At 33.1% G+C, this 23,332-nt stretch overlaps 1 protein-coding gene across 2 annotated transcripts; it reads right to left on the bottom strand.

Annotated features, from left to right (window-relative positions):
• Positions 1-256: 256 nt before the first annotated feature.
• LOC100253714 (kinesin-like protein KIN-7D, mitochondrial) lies at positions 257-16,293 on the bottom strand. Of its 2 annotated transcripts, XM_010649378.3 has the most exons (25): positions 15,628-16,293; positions 15,396-15,493; positions 14,812-14,901; positions 14,362-14,414; positions 13,952-14,017; positions 13,366-13,419; positions 13,132-13,191; positions 12,567-12,645; positions 12,377-12,444; positions 11,297-11,353; positions 11,100-11,204; positions 10,618-10,722; positions 10,330-10,437; positions 10,103-10,234; positions 9,734-9,916; positions 9,063-9,290; positions 6,945-7,085; positions 6,064-6,183; positions 5,877-5,927; positions 5,407-5,454; positions 5,142-5,288; positions 2,297-3,046; positions 1,492-1,621; positions 1,285-1,398; positions 257-599 (listed from the first exon to the last, which is right to left on the bottom strand). In XM_010649378.3, the coding sequence occupies exons 1-24, from the start codon at positions 15,972-15,974 to the stop codon at positions 1,313-1,315; spliced, it is 3,306 nt and encodes a 1,101-aa protein (XP_010647680.1). In that variant the 5' UTR covers positions 15,975-16,293; the 3' UTR covers positions 257-599; positions 1,285-1,312. The 2 variants fall into 2 exon arrangements, with proteins under 2 accessions (XP_010647680.1, XP_010647681.1); XM_010649379.3 differs by lacking the exon at positions 9,063-9,290.
• Between the last annotated feature and the right edge of the window lie 7,039 nt (positions 16,294-23,332).

Genomic DNA, 23,332 nt, shown 5'->3' on the forward strand with positions numbered 1-23,332 from the left:
ATATTTTCTTTAATAATTTATTTTTCACTTTTTTTGCAGGACATCCAAACAATAAAAAGTAAGGTTTTTTTTTTTTCTACTTTTTTTCCCTCTTTATCTTATTTCTTTTCTGGACTCAAACATAGCTTAAGTGTCCTTGCGATTGGTTGAAAAAATAAATATAAGAAGAAAAATAAGCATCTTATGGATGACTCCTATTAGAGGTAGCAAAGATGATTTTATACGTAGGTGTGATTTGGGGTGGTAAAGAAGAATATATGAATTCAAATTTGATAAGGAAAGAAAAACCAAGCTTCTTAGGGATGATTAAGTTTCTTCTATACATTGCCATGGAAGTAAAAATGACACATCACAACATTCTGCTGCGTGTTTGGAAAATACAGTAGCAACATCCTGTATCAGAAACCTCAAAATTTATCTTCTTTTTTCCCTTTTTTTTATCTTTTCCCTTTTTTTTCCCCTCTTATTTTATAGGGGTGAAACAAACAAAATATTGATTGATATACCTTTTAGACAGTTACATACAAGCAAACTAATAAAAGAATTGCACCACCCACCATTGCACGGAAAATAGCAAACAGGTGAATGATGACAAACCCCTGCAAAACAAAATAAACAAAAAATAAATACATGGACAATTGGATCCAAAGAAATTAAATTTATCACATCATGTCTTCTCTAAAGGGTTGCTCAAATAAGGGTCTGTTTCAGAAGATTTTCAAAAACAGTTCGAGTAACAAAGTTACTCGGGCCATTCACAAATAAAATTCTATTTAAATCCTCAAATGTGAAACAATTTACTCGATTTAGAGTGCATTTGTTATAGAAAACGTTTTTAATCATTCTAATATTTAAAAAATAAAAATTTTCAAATATTAAAAAAGTTAAAAGTGTTTCATAAAATCACTACCAAAACTTTAGTCTCCATGAAAATACTATGCGCTTGCAAACAATATGAAAGTTTTCAAAATATTCTAGATATTTTTAATTATTACTCAAAACAATGTACAAAAAATAACTGAAATCAACGTCAAATTTGTTTTAAAAATTAATTTGCTTTCAGAATAAATTTTCAAAAAAATTGTTGTCTAAAGTTTTGTTAAACATGTTTCCTAAGTTAACAAAACTGTTTTGCAGAACAATTTCCAAATAGGGCCCATTTGTCTCCTCTTATCACACTTTTTTTTGCCAAAATTTTGTCCAATCAACATAACCAGGGTCATCAAGTGACCTAACATCACTCCAGTGGGAGGACTAATCAGGACCACATTAACCCGAACTCACCTTCATTTAGTGGGCATAATGGGCAGTGTTAGGAAGTGAATGCAAAGAACCGATCTGCAATCTTTGTGCGACAAATTGGACACTCAGAACAAGCAAGCGAGCAGGATCTACATACTGTAAAAGGAGCACCAAAGATTTCTCATTTATATAAATAATGACCCCAAAGTGCAACTAAATTTCCGCTACATTAAAGTTGAAATGACTTACAACAAAAATGCCGGCATGGGAGAAGAATTGCTGCAGTAGGTGACTCAAAACACACTTTGCAGATGTGGGAGTTGGCATCTCCATTTCCCAGGTATTTCTGCTCCTTTTCCTTCATCTCTTGCATTCGAGCCTGAGGTGAATGACAATAGAGTTAAAAAATGTAGAACCCGCTTAAATCTATCAACCTCGAGAAACTATAACACTCTGGTTGCACACAATTCATAAATCTTTCTAACTTGAAAGAAACTCTACAGGTTCTTTAAGAGGAATCAAGAAAAGCAAAATAATGTGTTAGGCATTGCAAATAAAACTTTACAAATTTGTCAACCTGTATTTCCCAAATAAAATTTTACATTTTTCTTTTCCGTTTACCACTAAGATAATGCTAAAAAAAATTAGGCGATGATGATGGCAAAATGGAAAAAGCATCCATCAACTAGCTAATTTACAGAAAATGCTCTACAGTTAGCAACTGAACTGAATCCCATACTTAGCGGTTGTTTCGGAAATCAAAATCTTCATACAGCCTAAAACAAAAGACACGACATTAAGCAAATGCAGTTTTTTTCTCTCTAATTACTATTCCTTTCCCTTTCCCCTAAAAATAATGGTTAAATGCCACATTTCCCTGCCAGACTCAAACTTCATTTCAATTCAACAGACAAACAAAATGCATTGCCAGACAGAAATTTGATTTCTCAAAATGCCCATAAAGCCTAAGGGTCTGATCAAGTGAAACAAAATTAACACAACGCCATCATCATGATAAATAGAGCAAAGAGACAACGAGGACATAAAGTATTACCTTCAGGCGAGCAACTAGAGGCTCTTCCTTAGGAATGTCATGAGCTGGCCTCATAACATCTGGAACTTGCATCTCTTTAAGGACAGTATTTTTACTGTCACTATCATCTATTTTTGGATTCAAATCATTCACATGATCTAATTCATTGGGATGCCTCTCATCAGTGTTTGACTCGGGGATGGCTCCACCCTCTTTCTTTAACTGAGCAACCAGCACCCACATGTTTGCTAAGTCATTTTCCAAAGCTGACTCCCTTTTCTTGGCCTCTTCAAGCTTTTTCCTGTAATCATCTTCCACTAGTTCCTTATCAGCTAAAGCAGCCTCAAGAGCCATCTCACGTTGTTTCCTTGCCTGCAGTTCCATCTTTAGATCATCTGGATCAAGATTCCACAACTCAAAGTCATCGTAAACTGCTCCAGAGATATCATTAGCTCGGCCAGGAAGTCTGCCTTTCCTTCCAGGTTTAGCACTGTCAGAATACTTGCGATTACCATTGTTACTGGCTTGTAAATTCGAACCCCGAGAATGAGCAAGCTCTCGAGCCGCAATCAATTCTTTTTCTAGTTTCGTATTCTGTAATGAGATCTTAGTAACTTCACCAGCCAAATTCTTCAGCTCGACCGCAGCAGCAGAGGCTAGTTCCTTTGCATACGAAGCTTCTTCAGACAATTTCTGGTTCTGCACCCGTAGTCCACTGTTCTCCTCTAAAATCTGAACCTGTTCAAGCTTTAGTTTCTCATTCTCAATCTCCTGCACAAACCAACAAAAACATCTATATCAGTCCAAAATACAAGCAAAGGAATTGGAGCCATAGAATTACTGAAATAACTCCCTTCCTTAGAATCATTTTGCAAAAAACAGTGCATGCAATGCAGATTATAACATCTCAGTTGTAGTACCATTGGTGGTATTAATCTTAAAATAGCCATCTTAAATGGACTGAGATACAACTATTGGGTGCAGTGCAGATGCATGGCTAGGTGTTGGATCCATCTCGTTTTCAAATCTGGGGGTACCCACACAACCCTAAATTGTTGAAATGAACATTTTTTCTTCCTATATACACTAGTTTAAGTTGGCATGTCTGCATAGTTCATCCAAGCAAGTAGTGAACTTCACCCATAAAATAACCATGTAAGAGAAGGACCATAATACAAAAGCATCCTACAGGATTTTTAGTAAATTTGGATTATGTTCCTTTGGAAAATGTTAAGCATATGTCTGAAGGTGGGCAAATCGGACACAAAGGGTGTTCCCAAGCCAGTCCTGTCATGTCCAACACAAGCTTGTAATATATTTTTTATGTATCCATGTAAGTCACAACAAAGAAAATAGTGACTAAATCTATTTAAAAATAATCCAAAGAAAAACCACCAAGCATCAGCTGTCATATGCTGTGCACAATAAGCATCAAAACTCCACATTTCAAAGTGATTTCAATTTAAGTCTGACTGCCAAGAAAAATTTAGCATATCTAAACTAAATTTTATTTATTGATAACTGTATCTAAACTAAAATTAGGCTATTGCAAATTAACTTATTGTGAACTATTAAAACCTATTTAAAAGGCATATACATATACAAGACATATACATTTACACATTAAATATATGCAGAGACATAGAGAGAGTGTATGTGTTTGTCTGAGAGTGTCAATGGTACAGATTTTTTATGATCATCCAATCATACACTCACATCTTAAATAAATACGGAATCAATGTTGTACACATGTGCTAAAAACATATAATTCTAAACATTTCACATACATACACACCCAGTAATATGGTATTAGAACGATTTCCAAACACATTTAGAAAACAAAGTCAACTTTTGAAGAATTCATGAAAAAAACTTGAATCTTTTTCTCTTCATCCATAATTAGCATATTATTACTAAGACTGCTTGCTGAGAACATATGAATACCTCTTTGTGAGCCTTCAAAAACAACCTGGGTATGTAATTTGAAAGCACTTGGTCAAAAGGAATAGGAGGAACAAACCGAACTCACAACAACTGGGATTTAATCACTACTCTAAGCAACCAGAAATACAGCAGAAGCAACATCAGTAAATTTAGAACTTAAAAGCCTTGAGTTCCTATATTTACATATTTAATGGTTGTTATATTATGTTTATCAAGTACTGCATATACACCAGTACCTGAAAGCAAGAGTAGTAGAAGGCATTGTGCGTGTGTACATACAAAAAGTTATGAAAATGGAATTCTACTCCTAGAAAGGGTAGTGATCAACAAAACCCCAATAGCAAAAAGGCTTTACAAACTATTTCAAACATCTTTACAAGATAAGTATTTATACACATCATAATGTTTCAAAAAAAAAATGGTCAAACTACAATATTGTCTAGGTAACAATGAGTGATGACCCAAATTGCATAGTCCAATACCATACTTCTGAAGATTCTCAATTACTATTAAACTGGATACTGTAGTGCAGTGGAGCCCCTTCTGCCCACATTCCAAATGTCTTGAGAGTACAGATGAGCATTAAGAGTGTGAACTGGAATCAATTAGGAATTTAGTAACTAAATAACAGACTACCGTCAACACAAATATTATGCATCCCAATCCAAACTGGTAGCCCATGTCATTACGAGTGGTGGAGACATTCCCAATGAATATGAAACCAAAGTCACCCAGAAATGAAAAGCAATGCATAAAATGTCAAGAAACACTAGCAACCACAAAAGTTCAGAAATCAATACGATATTCGTTTTTATTTTATTTTGAGAAACAGTACATACTGATGAAACATTGTGAGGAAAAATATAGATTGTGGACAATGAAAGTCTGCCCATTCAAAAGCAGCAAAGATTCTAGTAAGCACCTGAGACTGAACTTTCTTTTTCAACTCATCAATGTAGTCTTCTGATACACCCTGCTCAGAAGACAAAGACAATTTTTGAACAGTGCCTGAAGAAAGCTGCTGTTGCAGAAGATCCACTTTCTGTTGCAATTCCATGTTTTCCGCACACTGCCAGTGTAAAAAGGGGAAACAATCAACAAAAGTATATTTATTTGCAAGAGACATATACCAGCATTTAATGTAAAAAATTAGAAGAAATGAATAAGAAGAATGTCCTTATTTTGACCTTATTCTGCAGCTGCTCCTGGAGAACACGATTATCTGCAGTTTTGATCTGCACCAATTGATAAAAATGTTTTTAACCAAATGAACATCAAGGACATGTTTGGATTGACAGAATACAGATTCTCAATGGGAAATTTATTACATTCTTCATCACTGCTTTTGGATTGCTTTCTAGAGATGGGAATAGGAATCGAAGCTCACTCTCACAGAAACCAAAACCCACTCTTTCCAGGATTTTGATCACTCTCTTGCACTTGGTATTTTGATTCACCCCCATTCCAATCCTATTTCAATTCATCATTCTTTTTACCAAACACACCCCAAAGGTATCCTACCAATAGAAGATACCCGGTAAATTAAAGGCAAACACAAGATACTATTGCATGGATGAATTTCCATCTAATGGGAATGAAGAAACAGTGATCAATTGATGCTTCTTTAAACAGTAATATTAATTATAAAACTACTCACCTCAAGCTCAAAACCTTTTTCACTACATTGTGTCATCAATTTCATAACAGTCTGTTGCAAAACAAAAATAACAGCAAATTACTGAGCTACTTTCATGTGATAATAAAGGGAGTACTAGCTTTTAGATGTAAAATAAAAGAAAGAAAGGAAAAGGATCAAAAATATGGTGAAGAGAGAGAAAGAACACCTGCTGCATGTCAACCATTGAAGCATTAGCAAATGAAGCCTCACCAGTCTCCATCATGCGTTGTTCTAAAATCCTCATTTGCCTCTTCTTTTCTTGAAGCTCATGTTCTAAGTTCTGAATCTGTGTTTAAGAAAACATGCACATTAATGAATCTAACATTAAAGAAAAATAACTTAAAATACAATCATTACATGAAAATTTATCGCCTTCAAATCTGGATTATAGGTGATCACTACATGTATTTGAAAATCTAAGTTCTCTACAACACCAATTACACATTGGCTTTACCAGACCCTTTGATGAATATATATGGTCTCTAAATTCTACCACAATAAAAGTAGAGTTCAATCCATTCCAAGAACTATGATGTCAGACTTAGATGGAAAAAATAAAAAATAAAAAATTTGGACTCTATTTGAATCCACTGTATAGAAATCATTGTCAAATGATGATGATAATCCAAAAGATGAAAAGATATATAGGGTAGAATTTTGGATTTGCTTAAAACACAAGGAAATCAAGTGGGTTTCCCAGCTTTAGCAAATTTAATGTGCAAAAGCAGAGAAACATCAAACCAGCATGGGTCATAATTTTCCTTTCTCCAAGAGGTCAACTTGTTGAAACACATCAATGGAATATAAAAACCAGAACCAGCCATCCGCCAAAGTACCAGGGAAGATGACACAAGGCTAACAAAATAAGTTAATGAATTTGCTCACTATGCCAAGGAAAAAAGGTGCATAAAAAGGTGTGGTGAGTACTATTAATTCCTCATCTATGCAGGTTTCAGCATTTCAAATTAACTCATTTGCGCACTCTGAACTTGATTCAACATGTTAATATGAAGAGCACAGTTTTGACAAATGAGAACTATACTATACTTGAGTTTTTGAGCCATCAGGATCATTCACAGACTGCTCCATCAAGCGCTTCAGAGTACTGGTGCTGAATGCAATCTCTCCCGCAAGCATTTTAACTTGTTCAACAAGGAGGTCCATTTGATCAGACATTGTCATCCCACCCTTCAGATCAAAATAAATAAATAATAAGCACCGATAGGAAAGAATATCAATGTCCACTCAATAGAAATTGAAAAAACTATCTTAGTATTTAACCCACTATTGTCCTCTACCAGAAACAGATGCATTGAAATTGTGGCTTCAAATGATCTAATTTACAATTAAAATACGAAAGGAAAATGACCAAATAGATAGTTAAAACAATTCTGAATAAGAATATCTAATGTGTTCAAAAATCAAGCCACGAATGTAATAGAAAAGGTATCATAGCAATAATTTCTCCTACTGTATGAAACAAAATACAGCTTAAAATAAAATTATATGTCTAAATAAAATATGCACAAATAAATGAATAAGTACACACCTTAGGAACCTTATTAGGAAAAGCTCTAGTTGGAATTGTTTGCATGAATAAACTTGCAAACTTGCAGTTACCCTACTGTCAATATTGAACTGCTATAGCTATGCAAGTCATAAATGTTATGAAAAGGCAACATGTAAACACCAAAAATTGGCCTATTTTTCCATTAAAACAAAAAAAATCTATCTTTGCCGGTTTGAAACATGACAGCAGGAAAGAAAGAAGGGAAAACTGCAAAAATCAGGGCAAGAAAGGTACAATAATGCATCCAACTGGGACGACTGAAGTAAGCAATATACACAATGTAGGTGTTGAAAATAGCATAAAAGAAGTGAAATGCTGCTTCTAGAGCTAACACTGATATTTGGCAAGATTCTCAGTCAGTACTCACTTAAAGAGTCAAATATTTTAGGTTCAATCATTGGTTTACTAGGATTTATATTTTAATCTAAGAAATGTTTTGGTCACTTCAAGTTTTGGGCTTGCTGGATGATAATTGGGTTAGCCTTAGGAGAGTCTTCTTGCTAGTTTGGTCTGCGTTAACAGGTCAGATAGGTTCAAGTCCTACTTGACATGGTTTCCAAACTTATCAGTGCCCCAAGTCAACCTGATTTCCAACAAACAATAATCTATAGAAACCTTGTAATGGTATATTTTTGAGGTTTTTGTGTGATGAGTAGTATCCTCTTGTAGGTGAGATTGTGTAATGATCCAAGGTGTCATTGCCTGTCTCTTTCTTATTTCTCTCACCCTTTCTTTTTTTAAACATCTCTGAAATCTATTTAACCTCATTACCGAAGGATTAGAGCAGCGTCCTCTAAGATCCTAACCAAAGTCATAATTAACAGGCATCAAGTGCTAATATGTCAAGATCCTCATCAGACATTTGTATTAAATCACAAGTCAAATCTAGAAATCAAGTATGCAATCCACACTGAATTCAGTAATAAGGAATGTGAGTAACATTTATTTAAAAATAAATGAATGAATAAATCAACATTGGATTGAGTCAGATTTTGTATCTCCACCTTAAATCTGAGACAAGGAGAGAGAAAAATGAGGTAAACCATGCAGAAAAAAATTGGGTTCTGGCATACAGGAAAACACCAAAGAACTTGTATTGGAATTCATGGAACAAAGAAAAAGGAAAGTCAAAACAAAAAGGAAAAGAAACAATCACAAGAGAAACACAAGCAGTGTCTCAATACTATATATGCTGAAACCCTCAACTGAGAAGTCATCATCCAAAAAGAGAAAAAACAAACAAACAAACAAACAAACAAACAAGAAACCAAAAACCAAAAAAAAAAAAAGCAAAGAATCTACCATTACTGCTGTATGTTGCAAAGGCTTTTGCAAGCCTATTTACAGTAGATTTTGACATAATATAATGAGAAACAAAAACACAATAAAAATACAACCAGAGGGCAGTCCAAAATTTTGGCCCTAAATGGGAAACTGGATCAGGTCCATCCATCAGCAATGACTTGGGGAAGGGTAGATTGATTATGCCTTTTTATAGCAATACATAATTCTACAAGAGTGCTTAACTAGTTTAGCATACTAAATAGATAATGAACAAAAAAAAGCAGTGAAAAAAAGAAAAAAAAAAACCATACTGTTGGCAGTTTTGAACCACAGGCAGAACCACTGATAAGTTCTCCCGCTTGAGTAGATTCAGTAACTGTACTGCTAGCAGGTGATAGTTCTTCATTCCATTTACTGGAAGATCTTCTGTGTCTAAAATCACAGGTCAAATCTGATGGAATTGCCAAAGCAGAAGATGGGGAGTCTTTCTGATTCTCATTTTCTGCAGGCAGAGGACCCTCACGTATAACATCCAATTTCTGACCAAAAAAAGCATTAAAATAAAATCAAAGGTCATGTTTTCTGGATCCAAAAACAAGATCTAAAGAAAAATTGAGACACTCAATATGGTCTTTGTTTTTTCTTTCTTTTAGTTTGTTTTTGAGAAGGGAGTGGGAGGAATGATGTTCTAAAAAGAAGCAGTTATGGAAACACAGTTATACAGTTAAGAAATAGTTGAGTGCCAGGAATGACAATTTTTACTAAGATAAACTGCCTAACAGAGCAATAATCAATACCATTGACACTGTTCATGACACCAAAGATACTTCTCCAAATTTCCAGGTTAGAAGTCACACATATTTGATCAAAATAAAATCAGATCCACATTCAAAGACTACAAAACAAATTTAGGATGAAAATAAATTGCCCGAACTACATGGTCCATGTCACTCAATATTTTGAATTGGAAACAGGAACTCACATCATCCTCACCGACAGAATGACTCCTTTGATGACTGACCGCATCACCTAAGCAACCAGGAAGTGTATTCTTTGTAGAAACCAGTATAAGCTTGGTTAGCCTCTGAATTCTACTCATGAGAGCAGCCTTTGCTTCCTCTTCTTCCTCCAATCTCGACTGCATCTTCACTTGACCTTCTTCCAACTATTCAATATACAACAAAGAGTGAACACAGTGTGAGAAGCTAAAACAGTTGTCCTCAGTTTAAATTGTGATTAACAAACCAAGAAGAAATAACTGTTCATAAATTTGGATTCAGGATATTAAACTTCCAATAGTGATCTTTACTGGACCAGTGCCTTCAATACCAACATAAATTTAGAAGATAACCTGTTGCCTTAAGCTGATAATCTCCTCATGACTGACGCCAACAAGCATTCCCCTTCTAAGCTGATCAAGTTCTTCTTTGAGAGTTGAGATCTCTCTTTGATACTTCTTAATCAAAGATTTTTCATCAATAATCTGGAATTACAAAACCAGCATAATTGTCAGCTTTCCTTTTCATTATTGGACATGTTCATTGAAAAATAATATCATATATTCAGGTAAGGCTAGACCTTATTACGGGAGGCATAGATTTCCACTCGCTTTGCTCTGCTTGCAAACTTTAGTGTATTATGTGTTTCCTCCATGTTACTCGATGCAGGGGTAACTGTGCAAATGAGCTGGGAAAATTTTAAAGAAAAGAACTCTGTCAATTATCATTGCATTATATGATTCAGGACAAGTGCAAAGTAATGTCAAGAAAACGACGGTGCATGTAGATTATACCTATCAAGTCGTATTAAAATTCAAACAACATCATATCTCATACCCAAAAAATTATCATCACATCTCAGACTCACCGAAACATGCCCATGTCCACTCAGTGAAGATTGCAAAAGGCGAGTAAGCTTAGAATCTCGATATGGAACATGAGATGCCCTCCCCTCACTCAGTTTTCCTATTACCTTTATATGAAAACAGTGTAATCAAGTTAGGCATTTGAAGATAATATATAAAGAAAACAGAAAACAAGAAATAATAAAGGAGAAAAAAAAATTAACATAGCAAAGGTGGTGAAGAGTTGCATGTTGGATTGCTGGATCCACCCATAAGCATTATTATAGTTAATTCAGAAAACTAGAAATAAATCGTGTCCTATATTTACCCTCCCAAGCACTAGTTACTCAGTGAAACCATCAAATCAACAACAGAGGCACTTTTAGACAGTTACAGGGAGGTGTTATGAAGACCTCTGAACGAAGTGAAAGAACACCAAAGATATACCATAATAACCAATGCAAAAGAAAGACAAATAGAAAATCAGAAGCTCTCAAGCACCTACAGTTCCAAGAGTTAGAAGGCTTTTGTTTATGTAAGATCCTTCCTTTCTCCTCAGTCCAGTAGTTTCTGTTTTTGAGCTCTCAGATCCAGCTAGATCAATCAGATTCTAAAGCAAAGAGACAAAACAAAGAATTAAGAATAGCAAGATACAGAAGTTGACAACCTATATTCTTGAATGATAAGTGATGTTAGCCATACAAGTTGAGAGAAAATCACGCCATCGTATTCATCACCATGGTTGCTACTTTCAATCATCTGCATATGCGTATACACGTTAGAGGCGGAGAACCAGAAGAATGAAAGCACAATAAATGAAGGTTACCCCTTAAGATGGAGGCCAAAAAAGATGCCCTTACTCCACTATGTGTAAAACCTTTAAAGGCATAAAAATGCAAAATACAAAAAGATTGAATATCCATAAGTATAGAGGGAATTGAAAAAAAACAATCCTAAAATGATTCGATGACTGTTACTTGTCAGCTAGCAAAAGCAATCTTGATTGCAACTTATGCGAGCGCAAATCCAATGAAGGGGCAAGGTATGGATCAAATGAAGTATCTGTTGTAAGGAACTACTCATATTTTAGCGAGCTAAAACAGTTTTATGCACTTTTGACTACAAGTTACAAGATATCACTCCTGGACAGCTGGTGGATGTATTCAACTGGGCTAAGTAGTTATATATACAACTTTTTTTATTCTAGCAAAACAATTCACTGGTTATGCCTCATAAATTAATGCTTCCAACCATCTTTACCTCATATAAGTGCCCTCCCAAGGACAAATAATGGCTGAGGAATTACTTTCATTATGCCTTCAAAAGAAGCATGCCCCTTAAAAGACATAACTGAAAAAATCTTATTTGACTAATAACAGTAGAAATTTCCTACTAACTTTTTAAACCCAACAACAAAAGTTATCGCGTTCTTATGCACAACCTTCTCACTCTTCTATGTTTAAACTAAAAGACTTATATCTGGATGACTAAAATCAACTGCCAACACGACCCAATTCATTTGCAATAATAGACTTAATAAAAAGCCTATATCCAGCAGAGCTCTTTCTCACCTATACCATATGATTTTCAGTTCAAATTTTTTAACCTTCACCAATCCAATATAAAATTGAGTCTTAAGATCTTAACAGGCAGATAATTAAATTCCATCCTACAAAACATCTTCACAAGCACAAAAGAAAAACGGAAGTGGCAGTAGCACCTTTTTCCATGGCAAGGCAATGTGAATTTAAACACGCAATAAAAAATGTAAGGTATTAATACCAGTGTAAATATGGTGTGACTACGGCTACTCAACAGATTGAAATTGTTGGACCCAACATGACGATGCTCTGCCATTAAGAAAACAGTAAAAACATAGTCACAAAAACTTCTACAGCACTGATTAATACAAATCATAAACACAAAGAAAAAAGAAAAAAATGTACATAACAGAAGCAATCCCTGTGAATACCTTCCCCAGCAGCAATAAAAGATAGAGCGTGGCCTGGAGATAAAACAACTTCTTCCTTAATACCTTCAACGTAAGTTCCCTGAAGGCATAATGACAGAATAGAAAATCAGCAAATCAATAAACAAGAATTCAACAACATTATGAATTTTTCAATATAAAAGTAGAAAATTTTGTGGGGACAAATTTTCACCGAACATCTTGTAAAGCTGTACCGGATTGACCATTGAGATAATGAAACCTATTATTTAGAATCAAAAGATGAGGAACTATATTATCTTAGATTCAATGTCGATTTGGAATTTTACTGTTTGGGAGTTTTAAGCGCCTATTTTCTACTCATTGCAGCAATATTAACTCCATACACAAGTTTTAGTAAGCAAAATTAGATATGCCCTTTACTTAAAAATAGCAAGAATAAATAATGTAATAATAATAATAGAAAAGAGAGAGAGAGAGAGAGAGAGAGATGAAAATGATGATGGATAAATAGAACATAAGAAAGAATGAGAATTCTGTGGAGTAAAGATATCAAAACATAACAAGTTTCTCAAGGTATGCAAGAAACCTGTGCGTCTTCTCTAACACGCAAATTTTGACCGGTTGGATCAAGCAAGTCATTTATCACCTGATAATAGACAAATAAGAAGCACCATAAGTAATATAACTTCCACTTCACAGACATAGTGCTCATAATGATTTTTCTTATAAGTACTCATAATGATACTAACCAAAGAAAAATGACAGTAGCAAATCCCATGCCACATATTGTAAAATTTATGTCAAGTGTAATGCTACAAACCTCATTGTAGATTTCAAGATATGACACCCGAAGTAAGAACTCACGTCCTGGAGTCTGAAGTGAGAACACAGTTAATCATTGATACTTCATCCATTAATGGTCCAATATAAGAAAGGAGAATTCCAACAAATGAGGAAAAAAATACGTTTTAATCAGGCCACTAAAGTATTTGTTATCAATATTCAAGTAAAATGCTTAAGAATGATTACATGATCATGCAAAACCAAAGCTAGTGAATGGTGAATACTAAATACTTATTGAATTGACAACCAAATGCAAATTTTCATTTCTCTAACAAAATAAGATGAAGTAGTGGAAATGAACATAAAACTTTGGACTCAAAATTAACAACTTCTCAAGGACACAGAAAATCAGTGCCCATATAGCTAAACTGCAAGAATAATTTGACAAAAAACATCTTGGAATCAAGGTGCAGTATAATATATACATCATTGCATTGAACCTATAATGTGCAGCAGTGATTTTTTTTCTCTCTCTAAAAGAAGGAAGGCAAAGAAAACATGATAACTTGAGAAAGAAGGGCAACATGTAACAACAAAGCCAACTAAATTGCATGAAAACTTACATCTTGGATAATGCTGAAAACGTCCTTTATGGCCAACGGAATAATTCCTGGAGAATTTTGGTCTCCCTGTCAAGATTAATATGGAAAAACACATGTCAAAACATAACTCCTAATTTTCCTTTAAGAGACTATCATGCTTGAGATATTGATAGAAACCTTGAAAAAAATGGGAATAGGAAGACAAACATGAAGAACAATTAAAATACCCATATAGCATGATAAATATAACTAGGTTACTAGAACACCTAAAAAAGAAAAGTACTAGTGATACAATCATTCACGCACATATATATGAGTGCATTATACATACATTTGTGAAGGTTAAAGGGATTTTATTTTATTAGAGTCTATATAAGTGAAACTCCAAGAGCATCAATCATAAATGCATCATTGCAATGAAACAAACTTACATGCATAGTATGTGTCTTCCCACTACTTGTAACACCATAAGCAAAAACGGTTCCTACAACATCAAAAAGATTATTTCAATTAAGAAATATTTTGAGACGAGTTAATAGAATCAATTACAGTAATATATTAAATTAATACAATTTTATTTAAGAGCCAGCTATATTTTTTTAGGATTTCAATCATAAATGGCACCTAATTTTTGTTAGGTGCATTTTTGTTAAAATAATTTCTGTTAAATTGATTATGGCATCAAGTAGGAGTGGCATCATTTTTTTTTATTAGTAAATCTTTTGCCCCCATTGGGACTTGAAACTTGAACCACCCTCCCACAAGCCATCTGCAACCCTTTACCACTTGAGCCAAGCCTCAATGGCAGGAATGGCATTAATTATTTTCACAAATTTAACAGAAAAACAAGGTTTTAGAGTTAGAAACTTAAGATAACATACCATTGATACCCTCCATTGCAGCCTTGACTACAGGTCGAGCAGCCACATCATAAACGTCCTGAGAACCAGTAGATGGTCCAAAAACTCTATCTGTCATGAAACAAGGGATTGATAACATCAAGGAATACACTAGCCTCACCCGAGACAACTACAACTAAAGCATTGCAAAATTATTATTCTATGTTTGGCTGCTGATTAACGGAGGAGGAAAAAGTGATTGAATCCATGCATTCTTCATTGATTGTATTTCCAAACAAAATTAAGATTAACAGAAGTAGTTATTTATTGTTCAATGAGTTTGTCAAATTTTTGGTTTAAAATGTAAGAATTCAAATTTTTCTTCTTTCTGTCAGCTTCCTCAGAAATGGAATTTCATTATAAACTATAATTTTGTAACAGCAGTTACCAAAGCAATGGAATTTCATTAGAAATTGCAAATTACATGCCAGTGTACTAAATACTGATTGCACAGTAAGCAGCTTCAATATCTTATAGCTTCTAAAAATTGAACAATAAATTGAAGCAGAATTGATATCAGACGGATTGGAATTTACAATTTCAAATTATAAATTCAAGAATTGTACCAAATGCATAAGCTGTAGCTGGATTATACTCATTTCGAACAATCTTATCCCCGTCGGCAAACCAAGCGATCTCATCTCCCCGCTGAAACTCCCTCTCACTACAACCAGAAATTTCACAATTTCCAAGCATTCAAACACATTGCCTCAAACCACAACCCTAGAATTAAAAATTCGAACTCATTGAATCCAAAAGCCCATAGATCTGATCCAATTCCCGCAGATCTAACCATACCTCAAAGGCCTAAACCGAATAGTCACCGAAATGCTATCCCCGGACCTCGGCACATCGATCAGCTCCCCAATCAACTCATCCGACGCGAACGCCACCGGCGTTCGACTGCCGTATCCGCGCGGACCGGCGTACATTGAGTCAACACGGCCTCTGCTCGGCGTTATGGATCTGGAGCCGAGTCCATTGCCGGAGTTGTTGAGGAATGAAGAGGCCGACGACGAGCACGATCGAGGCATAAGCTTTCCATTCATAAACGACGACGACGACGAGGATGACGAGTACGGACTCGACGGTTTCCGGTAATGAAACGGGGAGCTGCTCCGGCCGCGCGAGGACGAGGCCGCCATTGCAACTCAGTGAGTTCGCACTCGGATCGGAAATGAAGAGACAAAGAAACCAAGAACAAGAAGAAGAGAAGAATATGTCAGAGCTCACATGCTCTGCGGAGCAAAAGCAAGGAACATTGCTATTTTTTAAAACCAAAAAAAAAAAAATATGCTTTCGCACTTTGAAGCTGTAGAGAGAGAACAGTGAGAGAGATAGAGAGAGAGTGTTTCTTCTTCTTTAAGACAAAGAGAGTTGCAGAGTATAGAGAGAGATGGAGAGAGATAGGAAGAGGTGGAGATGATCCCTAATAACTGGTAGTGAGAACGATGGGTGGATTTTTCCCAAGTTTGAAATTTAAAAAAGAATATATAATAAAATTAAAATAAAACAAATGATTAAAAACAAGTGATAAATTACGGTGAGTGACGTGGCGGGTTCTGCTGACGTGGACTTCAGACGATTTTGAAAAATGAACACAAAACGAGCGGGAATAAGTCTGGCCGCCGCTTTCAGACAAATCGAAAACGGGAACTTAAAATTTGTCTTAAATCAACATCGCTACCGTACAAATTACGATCCATACTCGCCAAATATGCACGACACCTCTACATGCAAGGGTGTTTTCGGAAATTCTCTATTAAAGTACAAAAGAGCCTACGATGAGTCGGCGGGGAAGCGAGTATAGGAGTTTCTTCATTGGAGCGATGTTGGAAAGTTTTTTTTTTTTTAAATAAATAAAAGAAAACAAAACAAAAATGTGAGCGTGGAGGGAGGAGGAGCGGAGTCGGAAAAATAGTGGTGCTGTCAGTATACAGCGAGATTGCGACACGTCAGCAAATAACCGATCATTAACTTCCTGTTTGGTCCCACGCATTGCGTCCGAAACACCGCTGCGGCTTGCATTTTCAACGTAGATGGAGTAAAAAAAAGGGGAGGAGCAGTTTTTTGAGTTGGTCTCGAGTGGTTTTTCAATTATTGTAAAAAGAAAATTGAAAATATGAAAAACATTTACAAAAAATTATATTATAATATTTTAAAATTAGTATTATTTGCGTCAAACATGTAATAATTTTTTATTTCGGATGTATTTTCTTTTTTTCTAGATTTGTCAAATCATTTAAATAATTGTTTTTTTTGTAGAAATAAAAAAATTTAATGTAAAAAACCTCACATTTTATAAATTAGTTTTATTTTTATTCACTTACATTTTTTATTTGTTTGTTATATCATAAATAGACAATTAGTTCTGGTTTTTTTTTTTTTTAATCGTGAGAAAAAAAAATTACTCTAGAGAAACCATCATTTGAACAACAATAAATGAGAAATTTTAGAATATAATTAAAATTAAATACAATTAAAACTATACAAATTTAAAATAAAAAAAAATCGACTCCTATTATATTTCTATTTCCAGATATCTTTTTTTTTCAATTAGCGTGCTTTGCAAATTATTTTTTTATTTTTATCTTTTAAGTTTAAAAAAATTTATTATTTTATTATTGATGTCAACCAACAAAATTTTATTTAAAAAAAAAAAAAGAAAATGATAGGATTTATATAATATAAAATATAAAATCATTATTTGCTCAATGATTATAAATGATTTTATTTATTACTTAAGTATCTTATAATTTTTTTCTACAATAATTTGTGTCTTGGTTATATAATAAAATTTTATAATATATTTATTTATAAAATACTTTTATTAACTTAAAATGATAAATTATTTTTTAAATATTTTTATTTAATATTATAAAGTAAAATTTCATTCCAGGAAATCCTTATATGACTTATGAAAAAAATACTTTATCCAATTTTTTCCTTTGTTTTTTTGGGGACAAAAATTTAAGATTTGAGGCAAAACAGATGATATTCGTATTTACCATATTTGGGAGCATACGTGAGAGATGCCAAGTCTTAGGCATCAGTCCGTCCTGTTTTGATTTGTTACCCTTTTCCACCATGCAATTGTGTCGCTTATTCGAGAAATATTCGTGCCAACACGGAAAAAGGAATCTCCATTTATTAAAAATTTACAATAACTTCAATTAATATTTTTATTTAATAAAAATATTACATTTAATATTTCTTAGATATGGAAGTTATTATTTCTAATACATTAGAATGGTATTTGGTTGGTGGGATAGAATAAAAAATACACATCTTATCATATTATTTCTTTTAGATATGATATTAGTTAAAATCATATATATATATATATATATATATATATAATTTTCAACGTTTAAAATAAAAATAATAACATATTCCAATATTTTATATTAAAAAAAATGAAATTCTTCTTATACTTTACAAGATTTGTTATTAAAACATTTAAACTTTATAAATAAATTTTTTTATATTATGTTATTAGATATATAAAATATTAGTATATATATTAATATTATTTTGTAATATATCTAATAAATATTTTTTTAGTTTTTATTTTTTAACCACAAACTTAATTTATGATAAAAAATATATTTTACAAAATGAGTATATATAAAATAAAAAACCGACCAACAAATAAACTTATAATATATGAGATATATATATATATATATATATATATATATATATATATATATATTTTAATATAGAATTAATGTATATGGTATAAAAGAGATATAGAAAAAATAGTAGATAATATATTTTTTTATTTAATATTTTTCATATTTGATTATATATAAAATATAATAAGTGATAAAATAATTTATTATAACTTATCATATTTCATATCTGACATATGCTCTAAATATTTCATATACTAATTGATAATGCAAAAGTTTATAAAGTATTCTTTGTATTTTTAATTATTTATATTAACACTTAAAAAAGCTGAAAACACTTAAAAATCTCTTCCAAAAAACATGTTTGAAGAACAAATTAATAATAAATGTTTACTATCAAAAGATTACCAAATGTATTTTATGAGTTAAAAGCCTATTTATATAATATTTAAACAATAATTAAATTTATGGAAATACTTAATCTGTTCATTGTTAATTTATCCATCACGTGTGAAATAATCTTAAATTTGTAAATCTAATTATTCGTATATTTAATATAAAAAATAAAATAAAAATTAACAAAAATATTATTTATATATTCTTAGATGACTAACATTATTTAATTTGGGTCGCTTTTACATATTTGAGAATATTTTGTATCACTCAAAGCAGCCTCATAATTATCTTAGAAACGACTCACATTATTGGCGCTGCGCAACGGACTCGTTGCACAAGCACAATTGCATCCGGGCAACCAACAAGGTCGGTGTGGGGGAAGGTAGTTGAGAGGGTGCGATCTCCACGCGCAGACACATGTTCGATGTTTCTTAAAAATAAGGGAATTGAGGGAGGGTGGGGTGGGGGTGATTCGGGTGAAGAGATACTCCGCCATGTGAAGGTTGTCTTTTAGACGTGGCGCTTTACACGTGGCCCACTCTCATGTTTCTTGCATCCCCTGCGGGCGCACTGCGCACTTGGACTGATCCACACGCCACCCGAGGAGGGTGAGACCCAAGCTTGTGGGTTTGGTCAAGGTTAGATCAACTGCCTTATCACTTGTCTTCGTTATTGCCATTTATTTATTTTCCCATGCATGTGATACTACACTTTGTGCCTCCATAATGTCATTGTGATTTGGGATGGTTGGTTGCGTTGAAGATTTAAATTTTATTTTATATGAATGGTGGGTTTCAACGTAAAAGGGTTGTCAAGCAAAATATCTATATATATATTTTTGTGTGCACGATTCAACAACTCTAACCTCAAATTTGATACTTATCATCTGCATGAGCCTATAGGGAAGGCCATGGTTCGTGGAAAAACTTTCCTTTTTAAAAGATAATTTTTAAATTTTTTAAATTTTAAATTTTAAATTTTTTAAAATTTTATTTTAAAGCTTTGTTTTTAACAAGCTCAGTGTTATTGTCATGTATAGTTACGGAAGTACGTTTGTAATATTGGGCATTGAACGAATGAAAGATTGAAATGTCAAATAGAAAAGAAAATCAAAAGTATTTTGACGTGTCGGCTTTCAACTTCCAAACACAAATTTACATTTTGGATTGAGTGATTTGACCGATTGAATGAGACTCTGAACTTTAAAGGCCACCAGTTACATTTGAAGATCTCCCGAAAAATACAATTAAAAAAACAAGAGTTTACTTCAATTTAAAGAAATCGCATCATTTAATGATGGCAGTGGAAAATCTACTAGTGGGACTAAATGGGGTGATCCGTCTCCATCTTATCCAAATTAAATATCATTATTATTATTATTACTTTAATTTTCTACGTCTAAATTAAAATATTATCCAAATAAAAATATATTAAACGTAACATCTCCATCGGACTTGTTTACTGGAGGGTGTGTTTATTACCTTACATCATTTTTAAATCATTAAAAAGTGTAATTTTCACGTCTAAGATTTTAACTGTGGTAAAAGAAGAGAAAAACGCTCTCAAGTCCCTCGTATAATTTTTTTATATTTTTTACTTAATTAAAAAATCATATATTTTTAAAAAATAATAATAATAAATAAGAAAAAGAAGGAGGGGATTTTTCGTTTTTTCTTTTTTTCTTTTTTATTTCTTGATATTTCCCTTGCGTTGGGATCATTTTATGATATAATTTTAATTATATTTATTTTTTATAATAAATCAAACATAATTTTTCTTCCGAAATAACATAAATATATTTCTTCATTAATTCCAAAAAATAAAAAATATAATTAAAAAAAAAACAAACACCAGAGGGCCTACAGGAGTAACCTTGTGTGGGTGGGCACCACATAGTGATTTGATCTGTCCCAATAGTGAATTCATTTACTGGAGAAGTCAGTTGGTATCTCATATTCATGCTTACGCCATGGTTTTTCAAAGCCACCAATAATTGTGTCATGGACACCAATAAATATATGTATTCATTTCTTATACCTTACTCGCAGCATTTGACGCCAAGTCCTTGCCGGCCTGCCTCTTTTGGTGTATTTTTGAATTTCATATTATTTCTTGTTGCTTTTTCCAATAACATGTAATTTGAAGTTAATAATTCAAACTATGAAAAAATGAAGTTTTGTAAGAGCAACAGTAAAACACTGCACAAATATGGACATATGCAAGTGATGCTTATTTGGATCGTGTTATAAATGTTCTAATAAAATCCATATCATTCAATCTCTTTTTCTATATATATACATATTAAAATTTAAATTCCACCACATCACTCTCTTACCATATAAAGAGAGAAATTTAGTCGTTGCACACGAAAATGAAATGCAGAAAACGATGGAAGGCGGACTTAATCTAAGATAAAACTTTTATAATTAGGCATATTATTCATATCATAATTGTTGATATCAAGTCAACTAGGAGCGATGCTTCTCCCTTCCTTATTACAAAAGATGTCTGGATATACCTTCCGAAGCTCAAATCAGATGATAAAAGTCAACTTGAGATGTTGCCCCCTTTTAGGAGCTAAAAATAGTATATTTTTTCGTGTATGTGCATGTGTACCTTGATTTTGAGTTAGAGAAGAGCTTTTATAATGTTTGAAACGGTGTCACATCTGTGTTGAGATGACTTCTTGATTTTCAAAGTCATAATCACAACACAGTTGGTGACGAGAGCAATCATCACCCTTTAGGCGACTGATAGAGATTGCTAGTGGGGGTGACTTGATTGTTCACTTGTTACCGCAGTTTGCAGGCGATATGGTGTAGCGTGTAGCAAGCAGCCTATGGAGACAAGGTGACGTCTCATCGAGCGAACTCCTAATATAGGGAGAATGATTGCTCATGGGAGTGGGTTAGGAAACCTATTCAGAGTGCATTGCGTAGCTTTAGAGAAACACCGTGTAATTGACTATTGGTACTTCAAATCCGGATTGGATATTCGGATCTGGTTACATTCGTCTAAACAAAGATATAAGGATGTCACGTGGAGCCAAGATGGCCTGCCATGTGGTCACACGGGGAAGTCACCTACAATAATAATATTATTTGTGTTTTTATTTCATTTTTATTCTATTTATTTGTGCCAGAAATTCATCAAAAGGGTTTAGGGTTTTTTTTTTCAATAGAAATTATTCTACCCTTTTGCCCAAATATGTATTTTTTTATACCAAAGATCGATCCAAAAGAGGGGGTTAATGGAAATGTTTTTTACCATTTTACCCAAATATTTATTTTAATTAATCATTGCTAATACAACAACACACGTTTCAAGGCTTAAAACAAACAAATTTGGAATTTGTACCATATTGGTAAATACAAAGGGGCAAAGACTCATTTTCTTTTCTTGTCAATCTTTTCAACTCGGTAATGTTTTCTCAAATCCATCCAATGACACGTATGGAACCTTAAAACAGACAAAAAGGAAAAGTAAAAAAAAGACACCATATTTAAGGGTCCCATATTAATAACAATACATGATTAGCATGAATTTGTTTTGACTAACCAATATGGCCAAAAGGGGAAGCCTAAAAACCAATCGTTTTGGTCAAATGACTCTTCTATTTTATTGAATTGTGGAGTGAAGGAGTAGAAGCAAAGAATGGATGGATATGGGGAGGAGGAGATGATGGAATCATGGAAGCACTTTTTGGAGGTGGGGTTGAAGGCATAAGCACATGGAAAGCTTTTATTCACATGTGGTCCTAGTAATTGAATGATTGGGGGGTTGTGTTGGAAATGTGGGTTTTAAGGGTTGTGAGGGTGAAGACAGCCCATTTAGCTGGCACCTTCCACTTTGAGGGATGTACAAGTGGCTCATGTGCAACCAGGACAGGTCCCAACTGCCATGTGGGCTTCCACCCTTATGATCTCCTCCATTCACCCTTTTCTCCCCACAGGGTAAGGATACTTGGAAAGAAATGTTCGTTCTTTAAAATTAAAAATAAATTTCTAATGCACAAAACACATTTTACGGACGTTTTTTTTTAAAAAATAAAAGATATATATTAAAAAAAACATAGAGTTTAAAAACAGATTATTTTTCAAATAAATATTATATATTTTTAATTATTTTTTATAGTGTTTTGAGAAAATATTTATTTATTGAAATTGTATATAAATATATTTCAGTTTTATTAAAAATAAGTCCATAAAATAATTGTACATATTTGACTATCGCATAAATATTAGTTTTTTTCTTATGATGTATGGTCATATATAATTACATTTGTTTAAATATTATTTAAGGGTATCAATTGATAGGTAGGTGAATCAATTGATTAAACATCCAAGAGTTTTATGTATGAAATACTCAAATTAAAAATGGGGAGTTATAAAATTTAATTTACATGAATATGGTGTTACAACTTTTGTAACCCCATCATTATGAATTTTATTTGGTACATTATGTCATGAGTA

Source organism: Vitis vinifera, chromosome 3 (genome assembly GCF_030704535.1).
Source record: "Vitis vinifera cultivar Pinot Noir 40024 chromosome 3, ASM3070453v1".
Lineage (NCBI taxonomy): Eukaryota > Viridiplantae > Streptophyta > Magnoliopsida > Vitales > Vitaceae > Vitis > Vitis vinifera.